Below are 13,285 nucleotides of genomic sequence, written 5' to 3' on the forward strand. Positions count from 1 at the left end.
CACTGCTCTAAGAACCAGTTCCGATGCTTACATGGCCATTGTTGCAGCTTTTGACATCATAGGCACTCTGATCGGTCTGTGGCTACACAGCCCCGTATGCAGCAGAGTGTGATACACTCTGTGTTATGACACATTCCTCCCATAACCATCATTAAAATTGTATATGACTTGTGGCAAAGTAGACCTTCTGTTGGCTCAGACCAGAGCCTTTGTTGCCCTTGTGCATCATTGAGCCTTGGGTGCCCGACACCCTTCCGGTTTGTGGTTTGTCCTTTCTCAGACCACTGTTGGTAAATTCTCACCACTGCTGACCGGGAGCAACCTACAAGCCTTGCAATTTCAGAGATAACCTGACTCAGCATGACCCTAGTCACTCAGGGCTGGATTTCCTGAAACCTTCTTAACACTACGTCCTTAACGTTAATATGTGTTTCCCGAAACGATCTTTGTTAAGAATACCTTCTGTAAGTCAAACTTTCATAAGGTTGGTCTGGACCACTCTAAGCTATATCTTATCACTATTAACAGTTCATTCCACTGTGCAAAAAGCTTCTTTATATGTCAGTCTATACGAATACAATTCCGAAGTTGTAGTATACACACAGAGTTAATTTAGACTAGTTGAATTGTTTTTGATTGTTTTTTTTTTATGCAAGGATTAAAATTGTCATAAAAAATGGTCATTAATGGTTGTTAGCTTTTTAATGATATTATTCAAAGGTACAAATCAGCTGGCAAACCATTAGACAGGAGAGGCTTAGGAGCCTCTTTTAAAGGGAATAATTGTGGAGTAGTTTGGTCAAACTATAGCAGCGAGACAGCGAATAGTTATGCTGAACCAAAGACGGCGCCGTCCGCGGATGTTAGTTCACAGTCCATTAACTAATGTTAACAAGATTTTAATAATGCATTAGTAAATATTGAAAGTGCAGTTCATTATTAGTTCATGTTATGAACCATATTGTAAAGTTTTACCATTAATTTCACAAAAACACTTTTTTTTGTTCAATAATTAGGCAGACTATGAGGCAAACTGATTTATTTATTTTTACTCACATTAATGTGATATTTGAGACTGCCGCTCTGAAACGATGATATCCAGACGCGGTGGGGAAAGGGCCACTCGTAGTGTTCCACTCAAACTAGCTGTTGTCAGTCTATTCCTGCTTTTTGTTTTCATTGCAGTCACTTTTGAAAATCCCGACTCACAAAGATAGATGGTGCTGAATGGCAAGAAAAACTTCATTGCGCGATCTGCGAGTTCTGGATATTCGTGTCTGGTTTGAATCCAGAAGGAATTATGGCATCTCGAGCACACTGTCGTTACCAAGCAATGGGGTAAAATGCTTGCATAAAGAGAGTAGGACCTTGTTTAATAAGAGCCTTTCAGTGACTTACAGTGATACAGTATTGTGATAGGACAGTTTAGAATTAGCGTTAGAAAGTTACGGCAATAATGATTCAACATACGAAATTCGAAAATAGGAAAATGCATAAAAAGTCTGGCGACCCCCTATAGAATGATCCAAGACCCACTAGTGGGTCGCAGCCCACTGGTTGAGAAACACTGCCTTAAGCAACCTACTAAGGTATAGTTCAGGGAACATGCCTAGATATGGGATACCTTCAGTTAAGTTATACCTTTAGAGTCTTCATAGTGCGCTAAGAGACAACGTTATCGGGAAATGCAGACCAGATCTTTATACCCACCCATTTCTCCTGCATCTAACAGGTTGATTATGATTATGATTATGATTATGATTATGAACTTTTGTTTGCTTACCAGACCTTAATATGTGTCCTTGTGAAGTGATCAATGATATTTGCTTCACATGTGACTGGTCATAATTTTTTGTATCATCAGTGTAAGTCTTTATTAACAAAAATTTGCCCCCATAACCATATGTGTGAAAACAAATATGTTTTTTGTGGTATTTTAGTGCCTCTATAGTGTTCATACCAGCTGGAAACCGCTACGTATTGTATGCTTATGCCGTAATAATATTGTGGGCTGCACAACTGCATGGGTGGTTAAAAAAAAGTTTCTTGATGCTGAACTTTCTGGAGGGAAAAACATTATTGTGCCGTGTGTGTAATGCATCATATCGTGAACAAAATGAGCAATTATTAATGCATGAATAAAACTCTCTTGGAAATGCCTGTGATTTCTAACGATGGTTTTCCCTGCATCATTTTATTTTATTATGCCTCCATATGTGGGCAGAGACAAATCATATAGAACAGAGGAATTGCTCACAGTTACTATTAACTTCTGTTCCATCTTGGCTACATTAGACAACAGTATCTGACAGGAGAAGGATCATGCGAGCTCCACTATCTTCATTCCCTTTGGTATTCTCTGCATTGCATTGCGGCTCATTTGCATAAAGTTTAACTCTGCCCAACTTTTTGCATCGCCAAATGAATGACTTACGGTTGCTGTGTCACATTAAATAGCTGCCAGTGTAAATAGCCCTTTAGTGAGCAACATTTAGCATCACACTGAATGGATTGAAACATTCTACTCTTCATTTCTGAGGCCAACACACCAGTGTGTTTTTAATGTTAACTAAAACTAAAAAAATATTTAAAATGTTTTTTGTTAACTGAAATGAAGCTGAAATAAAATAATAAAATAATTATAATTATTTTATATATATATATATATATATATATATATATATATATATATATATATATATATATATATATATATATATATATATATATATATCCTACTACCGCACTTTTAATAAACAGTCATTAGTTTATTGAGGCAAAAGTTGTATTTCATATTGATAATTTGACTAAACTAAAGTGTGACCATATTTAGATTTGTTTTCTATTTAATTTGTGTATATAAACGTTACCATAAATATTATAATTGAGGGCACTCAGATCAGGAAAACTGTGCTTGTTGTGCATCCAAATCTAGAAACATTGTTTCTGGTTATAAATATATAAAGCAACAATAATAAATACAAAAAGCTAGATGTGAAAAAAGTCAAAGTCAAATAACTGTCCCAAGAACACCTTTGTAGTTTCACAGATTCTTTTAATATAATTTGTATGTTAATATTTTCATACAATACACTTTTATGTCAGCTCGACACAAAAGCTTACTTGAAGTATCCCTGTTTTCAGAATGAAAGAAAGAAAAATCCTCCAAATAAGAGCTGTCTGTCTGGACTTCCAGATGTGGACCTCAAGCACTTCTGGTCCTTTTTGGACCAAAAAGCCCATCATAATGTTTTGTTGAGAGTAACAGTTTTTTTTTTTTTTTTTTTTTTTTGTGGGTTACTTGAAGCAGCAGGAAGGACATCCATAGATGCAGAGACATCTAAAACAGACTCTTAACACTCTGAGTGGAAGAGATTATGAGATAAATGTAATGTGTTCAAGAGTTACAGTAATAGAGAAAAATAGTCTGGCACACATGTATGGTTGTACACTAGAATTACAGAAATGATTTTTGGATGGTTTTGGACTGGATTTACTCACAAGGAGACCTTGAAATTACAATGAGACATAAATAGGATTTGGATAGCCTCTCTAAATATGAGCTGAGCGCACCCAAGGAGCCATTAGTGAGATCCTAATGTGTTAGCACAGATGCCTATAATTTTATTCATGCCACTGCTGCTTCCTGGGGAGCGTACACAAAACAAGTTACTATTTGTTAACCATAAAATGGGACAGCATCCAGATCCACCCCCCCCCCCCATCTCTATCTCTATCCCTATCTCTATCTCTATCTCTATCTCTATCTCTATCTCTATCATCTCTATCTCTATCTCTATCTCTATCTCTATCTCTATCTCTATCTCTATCTCTATCTCTATCTCTATCTCTATCTCTATCTCTATCTCTATCTCTATCTCTCTCTCTATCTCTATCGCTGTGTATCTGTGTGTGTGCAGCATTTCTGCTTCACCCTACAGAAAGGTTAAGGAACACTGAATCAGGAACACTGTTTTTCAAGAAAACATGAGCGCTGCTAGCCCAGGCAGGAGTTGATGCTACAGCGGGTGTTGGGTGAATTCCAGTATGTTGTTATTCAGTTGCTAAAGTGCTCGGAGTGATTTTAAAGTGTTGCTATGCAGGGCAGTCCATGATGGGTGGGTGGGTGAACACGATTCAGAGTTTTGCAGAATTCTTGGTAAGTAAAGTTATTTCACATAATGCATAATTTTATTATTATTATTATTATTATTATTATTATTATTATTATTATTATTATTATTATTAGTATTATTATTATTTTTATTATTATTATTATTATTATTATTATTATTATTATTATTATTATTATTATTATTATTATTAGTAGTAGTAGTAGTAGTAGTAGTAGTAGTAGTAGTAGTAGTAGTAGTAGTAGTAGTAGTAGTAGTAGTAATAGTAGTAGAAGTAGTAGTGGTGGTGGTTGTAATTGTTTTGATATATAGTTTAAATAGTTATATTATATATAATGTTTATTTAAAAATTATAAAACTATAATATAATGATTATTATCTTCTTCTTCTTCTTTCGGCTGTTCCCTTCAGGGGTCGCCACAGTGAATCATCTGCCTCCATCTATTTCATATATTATCATTATATAATATAATGATTATTATATAATGATAATATAGAACACCTGATATGTGTTATATATTATCGTTATATAATAATTATTATATTATAGTTTTATAATTTTTAAATAAACATTATATATAATATAACTATTTAAATCAAATTATTGTTAACCAAAACTTAACTTAACTTAACTTAACTTAACTTAACTTAACTTAACTTAACTTAACTTAACTTAACTTAACTTAACTTAACTTAACTTAACTTAACTTAACTTAACTTAACTGACTATACAAATAGGATAATACAAATGTATACACTTAATTACCCCAAATATATGAATCAATTTGAAGTGCAATAATTCATTCATTTTAATTTCTTACTTGAAGTGAAAAGGAGCAGATTCTCAAATTCTCCATTTCACTTGACATGCTCATATGATGCAGCAGTTTTCAACATCAGTCCCTTTTCACAGAACTCTTTTCACTCATCTCCTGAACACAGCTTACTTAACCAGCACACTAATCAACAAGCACTTGTTTCACTGCATTAAGTGTGTCATCCAGACCTCAAGAGACATCACTGAGGATACCTGACTAGAGCACAGAAATATTCATGCATACTCCTGTCTGCCTGTGCATGTGGGTGTCCCTGAGCTTCTGACAGGGGACTCGCTGTTCTATAGGCCACCATGATGTATACATTAAGAGAGGCAGAGAGAAAGAAAACAGCGGAGGAAGAAGTCATGAGCTCTCTTAGCCAAGGGAACAGTGGGTTGCCATAGAAATTAGAGTTAGAGAGAGAGCGGTGGAGAGTTACCCATAGCAACAGAAGCTTCAAAATAGCAGTGCAGTGTCCTGCTCGGGCAAGCAGAGCGGACTGCAGCATTTTTCCGAATTTTTTCTCTCTCCACCTTCTTTACCGCATCCTCTTTTCCTCTATCACCTCTCTGTCAAAGAAGAAGTGGGAGAGGGTGAGAGGTGGAGATAAAAAAGCACTTGTCCTAAAAAACTTGTCCGAATCCTTAAAATCTCATCCTCTATTCGCCAAGCTTTCTTTCTTACATTCTCAAATTCTCTCAATACTGTTTGTACCTTTACAAAAACACTTTGGTGGTACCAAATGGTACATGGCGTGTTACTGTGGGGTCCAAAAGTTGGAAAATATTGTCTAATTTTTAATAAAATATGTATTATATTATTGATATTGAGTTAGCCTGAGAGGACGTTGTTTGTTGTTTCGCCGTTTTCCACCGCTTCTCTGATGTTTATGTTTGAATTGCTGCGGTTGGTTTTGGTTTGATGGACATTTGATGTTGCTCGCTGCGGATGCTCTCTCTTCTGGGTGTCGGCTGCTCACTGGTGGTCTCCCTCGGGCTTGAGCTGCATGATGGCTGAAGTTTGTACCGGGCCAGGGTCATCAGTATCCGGCATGATGTTGGGATGTTCCGCTTCTCGGCTGCGCTGCTATTCCGTCTTGCATTGCGGCCGTGGAGCGGCTTGGACATCTGCGTCGACCGCGGTGTGTCCACAGAAGTGCCCGGAAAACTTTATCTGCCTCCTGCATGGTGCTGCGGCGATCCCCATCGTCTGAATCGTCATTAAGACCCATCATCTGGTCTTCAGCTGTCATGCCTCGATGACGTCATCAGGACACTGCCACTGGGAGAAATGTAAAACATGGAGTGGACCGGAGTGTGCTGCGGAGCTTACAGAGACTTCCACCATCAGCTCTGTTTTTTGTTCACCACCAGCTCTGTTTCTGTTCCCCAATCAGCTCTGTTTCTGTTCACCACCAGCTCTGTTTCTGTTCACCATCAGCTCTGTTTCTGTTCACCATCAGCTCTGTTTCTGTTCACCACCGGCTCTGTTTCTGTTCACCATCAGCTCTGTTTCTGTTCACCACCGGCTCTGTTTCTGTTCACCACCAGCTCTGTTTCTGTTCACCACCAGCTCTGTTTCTGTTCACCACCAGCTCTGTTTCTGTTCACCACCAGCTCTGTTTCTGTTCACCATCAGCTCTGTTTCTGTTCACCATCAGCTCTGTTTCTATTCACCACCAGCTCTGTTTCTGTTCACCATCAGCTCTGTTTCTGTTCTCCATCGGTTCTGTTTCTGTTCACCACCGGCTCTGTTTCTGTTCACCATCAGCTCTGTTTCTGTTCACCATCAGCTCTGTTTCTGTTCACCACCGGCTCTGTTTCTGTTCACCATCAGCTCTGTTTCTGTTCACCACCGGATCTGTTTCTGTTCACCACCAGCTCTGTTTCTGTTCACCACCAGCTCTGTTTCTGTTCACCACCAGCTCTGTTTCTGTTCACCACCAGCTCTGTTTCTGTTCACCATCAGCTCTGTTTCTGTTCACCATCAGCTCTGTTTCTATTCACCACCAGCTCTGTTTCTGTTCACCACCAGCTCTGTTTCTGTTCACCACCGGCTCTGTTTCTGTTCACCACCGGCTCTGTTTCTGTTCACCATCAGCTCTGTTTCTGTTCACCATCAGCTCTGTTTCTGTTCACCACCAGCTCTGTTTCTGTTCACCACCAGCTCTGTTTCTGTTCACCACCAGCTCTGTTTCTGTTCACCATCAGCTCTGTTTCTGTTCACCATCGGCTCTGTTTCTGTTCACCATCAGCTCTGTTTCTGTTCTCCAATCAGCTCTGTTTCTGTTCACCACCGGCTCTGTTTCTGTTCACCACCGGCTCTGTTTCTGTTCACCACCAGCTCTGTTTCTGTTCACCACCAGCTCTGTATCTGTTCACCACCAGCTTTGTATCTCTTCAGCAACAGCTCTGTTTCTGTTCACCACCAGCTCTGTTCTGTTTCTGTTCACCACCAGCTCTGTTTCTGTTCACCACCAGCTCTGTTCTTTTTCTGTTCACCATCGGCTCTGTTTCTGTTCACCACCAGCTCTGTTTCTGTTCACCACCAGCTCTGTTCTGTTTCTGTTCACCATCAGCTCTGTTTCTGTTCACCACCAGCTCTGTTCTGTTTCTGTTCACCACCAGCTCTGTTCTGTTTCTGTTCACCACCAGCTCTGTTCTGTTTCTGTTCACCACCAGCTCTGTTTCTGTTCACCATCAGCTCTGTTTCTGTTCACCATCAGCTCTGTTTCTGTTCACCACCAGCTCTGTTTCTGTTCACCATCAGCTCTGTTTCTGTTCACCACCAGCTCTGTTTCTGTTCACCACCAGCTCTGTTTCTGTTCACCATCAGCTCTGTTTCTGTTCACCACCGGCTCTGTTTCTGTTCACCACCAGCTCTGTTTCTGTTCACCATCAGCTCTGTTTCTGTTCACCACCAGCTCTGTTTCTGTTCACCACCAGCTCTGTTTCTGTTCACCATCAGCTCTGTTTCTGTTCACCATCAGCTCTGTTTCTGTTCACCATCAGCTCTGTTTCTGTTCACCATCTATTCACCATCAGTTCTGTTTCTGTTCACCATCAGTAGAATTTTGATATAGATTGTTTGTAGTATTCTATATTTTTACTTGTTATAATTTTTTTGTTGTTATTTTTTCCCTTTGTTGCACTTTGAGATTCTTCGCAATGAAAAGTGCATTATAAATTAAGTATTATTATTATTATTATTATTATTATTATTATGATTATATATTTATTTATATATTTTATATTTATTATCAATAACGATTTGAATTAATTGGACATGAATTAACTTGCTACCTCCTGAAAACCATAGTAATGCCATGGCAATTTTTTTGTAAGTGGGGGAAAAACAAACCAAAGTAAAAATATAAATTACTTGCAAACCATTTTACATCCGGAATGTTGTATATTTCAGATTAAACAAGATGATCATGAACTGGGCTTTGCTTTAACTCAATGGGAATTGATTGGATTTTGAAAATGGAAGTTACATCAGAATAGAGCTAGATGGTGTGAGGGAAAGTTGTTTTATTTATTACATTTGAATGGAAATAATAAGCACAAGTTATTTATGTACATTAAGACCAGTAACAAATTGACTTTAGAGAGCTTATCCACAGGTGAATATAAAGACACAAGTCACTGTTTGATGACTCACATAGCCCACTTCCTCCAAACGACACTTAACGCCATGGTTCATGTCCATGATGTGACAATCCATGAGGTGTCATACAGAATGACCAGACGGGTCCAAGAGCTGAACTCATTAGAGGATACTGAGTGAGAGAGAGAGAGAGAGAGAGAGAGAGAGAGAGAGAGAGAGAGAGAGAGAGAGAGAGAGAGAGAGAGAGAGAGAGAGAGAGAGAGAGAGAGAGAGAGAGAGAGAGAGAGAGAGAGAGAGAGAGAGAGAGAGAGAGAGAGAGAGAGAGAGAGAGAGAGAGAGAGAGAGAGAGAGAGAGAGAGAGAGAGAGAGAGAGAGAGATGAATTACATGGTTGAAGGGGGAAAGGAAAAAAAGTAATCCAAAGCATCATAGCACATCAATTGACACGCACAGTATTGCAAATGAGAAAGCGCAATAAACAACTGCCTCTGCGAGTGAATATTGCACCCCGACTCTTGCCTCAGAATACTGATCACGCTGCCTGTGAACAGCCCTTGTGTGCATCTCAAGTGCCCCCAACTCCATGAAAAGATGCTATGTTTTTCCTCCTCTCTCCTTCATCCTTATTCTTCATTTGTTTGCTGTCTTTCATTTTTGTATCTCCTAACTCAAAAGGAAATACATTTGATGCCATGCAGAACCAGTGTTTCTCTTTAAACCATTAAGAAGGACTATTGTACAATTTCCATTCTAGAGACAGTGTTTTATGCATTCTGCATGTGAGCATTGGAACATGATCTATCTTTGTATGTGTGATTCAGGTATACTCTAGACTGGCTAAACCCGATTTGATTTCGCCCTGCAACTCCGTCTGGAAACCTGTACATTAATTTCTACTGCTTCTGTTATGCTTGTTGAGCATGCCTCTTGTGGTCTGATTGGTTGAAGGACTATCCAAATGTGTACTGAGTAATTTGAATAATGCTTGTTGATCACGCCTCTTGTGGTCTGATTGGTTGAAGGACTATCCAATTGCATACAGAATCATTTGAATAATTCTCATTGATCATGCCTCTTGTGCAGTAGAAAATACAGAGCAGACTCCCCAGACCAATGTTCAATTTTAAATGGAGCTTGGTCTGGTGATAGCCAGGTATACCCTACATAATGGGGACAAAATCCCCACAAAGATGACAATATCCAAAATTGTTGTCCTTATGGGGATTTTTTGTTTGTTTTGAAAACAGCTTATAAATCATAGGGCCCTATTTTAACAATCTGAGGACAGGGCCTGAAGCACAGATGCATGCTAGTTTAATGACAGAAATATGGTCAGTGTGCCAAGCCCATGGTCCAAAACGGTTGCATCTAGTCTTGTAATGAGTCGTGTGTGTTTGGGCGTAATGTGCAAAAAACATTCCGAGTCCCTGTGTGTAACAAGCAGAGTGTACAATACGCTAAACGAGGGCTTAATGAACACATTTTTATGAAAACTTTAAAATCGTCCAAAAACATTTGTTTCCCCCCGCTTGTTTTGCCTGTAGTTCAAAATTATCCCATGCGCATTCTGACTTTTGCCAGCACATGCCACAAATACTTTTCTGACGTCTTTTACTAAAAATATCTGAATGCATACAGTATATAAAAAAAAGGTCAAACATTTTATGCATTGGCAACCCACTTTTGCAAACAAGCCATAATTCCCTCATTTGCTTACATTTATTTAATCTTTACACAAAATGTTTGGCACCGGAATAGTATCTGCCTCTTCATTTCCCTCGTTCACAATCTTTTACTTTTCACAACCAGCTGGACACTTGTACAGTCTCGCAGTAATAATTTTCATTTGAGGATATCTTTGCCTACACAGCAACCGTTGCTTTAACTCTGTATGACTCCAGTAGGATTACCATTGACTTAATGTAGATTAATGTTAGAGAGAGCGGGCTGTGTCGACACATACCTCACTATATGTTACGTTCTATAGGCTGAGCAGTCATGCAGGCAATCTATATGCTAACCAAGTGGACTCTGGAGAACTCTTCTGTTTGAGCAGCATTATTCCAGGCATGGGAGGTGTTTAGCTAAAACAGGCTAGTTTGAAGCGACAACTGTATATGCATATTGTAAAATTGTTAATTTTTTTTTTTTTTTTTACTTGGATGTGATAAGTGAGGCTGTCAACTTACTAAACAATGTAATCAGTATTCAGTAAATCAATATATAAAAGCACCTAAATAACAGTAAATGGCTGAGTAGACATACACTGCCATCGGAAAGTTTGAGGTTTTGTGAAAAGATTTGTTCTCTTCAAAATGAAAGTATACTGATAATTTTCTCACCACCAACAAAATAAAAACAAACCTACTTTTCGACTGACGAAAGAAAGACACGGACACCTTGGATGAGATGGGGGTGAGTAAAATATCAGGATATTTTCATTTTGAAGTGAACTAACCCCTTAACGTCTTTTGGAAGAAGTCTCACGCTCAACAAAGCTGCATTGATTGAAAAAAAAAAAAAAAAAAGTAAAATATGTTTGCATTATATATGTTTGAATATATTTTAAAATGAAATTTATTCCTATGATGGTAAATCTGGATTTGGAAAATTCTTCAGTGTCTCGTGATCCTTCCGAAATCATTCTCAAAAACTTCTCAAAAATGTTTATTATGATCAACAGTTTATTTAATTTTTTTAAAATATGGAAACCAATACCTTTTTTTTTTTTAAATCCTTCTGTAAATATAAAGTTAGAAATAACTTTTTTTTAGTCAAATTCATTTAAAATGTATTTGCTGTCACTTTACTATCACTTTGATCAACTGAACGCATCTTTGCTGAATAAAAGTATTATTTTCTTTCAAAAAACCTTTTGAATGGTAGTGCATTTAAATAAATAATGTGGATTTAGAAGTCAGTATATTGTTTATATCATTGAATAAAAGATGGAACAAACCACAAAATGGAATAACCACGTTTCTTAGTGAATAACCAAACTAATAAGTATATATAAACAATACAGAAGAGGCTTCATGTCATAAACATATTAATGTGATTCCTGATTATTGATGGACATGTAGAAATTCATGTAGGGAATATTTTTTACCAAACACACCACAGCTTAGATATGCAGAAACAAGGATCCCATAGCTCCTTTGCCATATTCATGAACAGTGCTAAAAAAAAAAAAAAAATCCCAGACACGTCCCACGTGCTTATAGCTTCTGTCAGTGTCTGGACGGCCTTTATATCCAAAGGGTTTCAGAGCTGTAGATGATAGACATTAACTGAAATAAAGACGTTAAACCTTGAAGTAAATGGGCTGCAGCAGTAAAATCACCTGGACTAAAGTGGAAGGACACTTTGTATGGAAATGTAGGAAATGTAAGCATGCTATTTTGTTCTTTTTTTTTATTTTTTAAATGTAAGTCTTTTAACATTAATTTAGCTTTTTCAGTCTCTGTGTATCATTTGTGAAATCTCCATAATCTCTGACAGTATAATCATTGATCTTTTTTCCTAAATCATGTCTATATTAAAACTAAAAGTGGAAGGGAAAATATATATTTTGTTGAAATTATATAATATTTGTATTGTAATATTATTTAAAGGTGAAGTACATAATATTGACAGCTAGCAGATGAAATGAGTAATGCGGTCCAAATTCAAAGATAGTTGTTTCCCTCCGCCCCCTTCCTTCTCAGACTCGACGCTCACGTGGGTTGCCAGATTGACGACACGCAACAGGAACGAGCACAATTGACAATGGAAGGCGACGGGCCTTATACTGTAAGTTGATTTATCCGTGATTTAATATGCCTCTGGTCAGCTTTTTAGACGGATGCGAGGCTTTTTGGGACGGGTAGAATCTGTGATATCTGACCCAGTTTGTTTGCTGGTTTCCATGGCATTGCAATATGCTGTGTTTTCTGCCAACTGGAAACTGTGTCGAAATACTACTGTGTAATTTAGCAGTGGGCGGGATCACACAGACAAAAACAAAAACGGACATTCCGACACAGCACACATTAAAGTAGAATAACTGGCTGTAACAATGTGTTTTTCTTTTTTTTTTTTTTGAGAAACAAGTATGTCAACTTTGCATGTTTCCTAAATATCTTGTCATGTATTTAGCTATTTTATGCTTTAGTACAGTCAAAACAATTACATACAGCACCCAAAGGCACATTATGTAAGATTTTTACACAAAAACCACTATACAATGCTATATATTTTGTTGGCTCATCTACCTACATTCTCCCAGATGTTTCTAATAATGTTTAAATTCAAGAGAAATTTGGTAAACCAGTGTAAAGTCCCATGTCATGTATCCTCTCGCAATGATGTCTTATCTGCGTTACCCACAATTTCTGGTTTTACTTCAATACACTGTAAAAAAAATTCAAGTCTCCAACTGAACATTTTCAAGTGACGGATCATACTTAAATTTTTCAGTTGGACTGAAAAAAAAAATACACTGAAAAAAAAGGAAAACTCACATTGTCCAATTTACTTAATCGTATTATTTGCGATCTTTGCAACAAAATTGTGTTTTTCTTCTAAAGGGGTTTATTTATTTTTTATTTTTTTGCTTTCGATTAATGTAATTCTATACTAGATTACATTATTTAGGGTGAATGTGAACCGATTAAGTACTTGAACATGATTTTTGCTGACACTGTCGTTCCCAGCATGCTTTGCTTGTTGAACTTAAGTGTTATTT

At 37.5% G+C, this 13,285-nt stretch overlaps 1 protein-coding gene across 5 annotated transcripts in view; it reads left to right on the forward strand.

The window, feature by feature from the left end:
- LOC137073435 (zeta-sarcoglycan) overlaps positions 1-13,285 on the forward strand; it is a 438,962-nt gene that overhangs the window by 168,963 nt on the left and 256,714 nt on the right. For 2 of the 5 annotated variants that reach the window (XM_067441929.1, XM_067441928.1), the window contains one exon: positions 12,267-12,351. The exons of 2 other annotated variants lie outside the window; for them this stretch is intronic. In XM_067441929.1, the coding sequence (XP_067298030.1) occupies positions 12,328-12,351 (24 nt within the window). In that variant the 5' untranslated portion in view covers positions 12,267-12,327. Of the gene's footprint in view, positions 1-4,112; positions 4,160-12,266; positions 12,352-13,285 lie in introns of those variants that run through there. One more of the 5 variants, XM_067441930.1, reaches the window with a different exon arrangement.

Source organism: Pseudorasbora parva, chromosome 4, assembly GCF_024679245.1.
Source record: "Pseudorasbora parva isolate DD20220531a chromosome 4, ASM2467924v1, whole genome shotgun sequence".
NCBI lineage: Eukaryota > Metazoa > Chordata > Actinopteri > Cypriniformes > Gobionidae > Pseudorasbora > Pseudorasbora parva.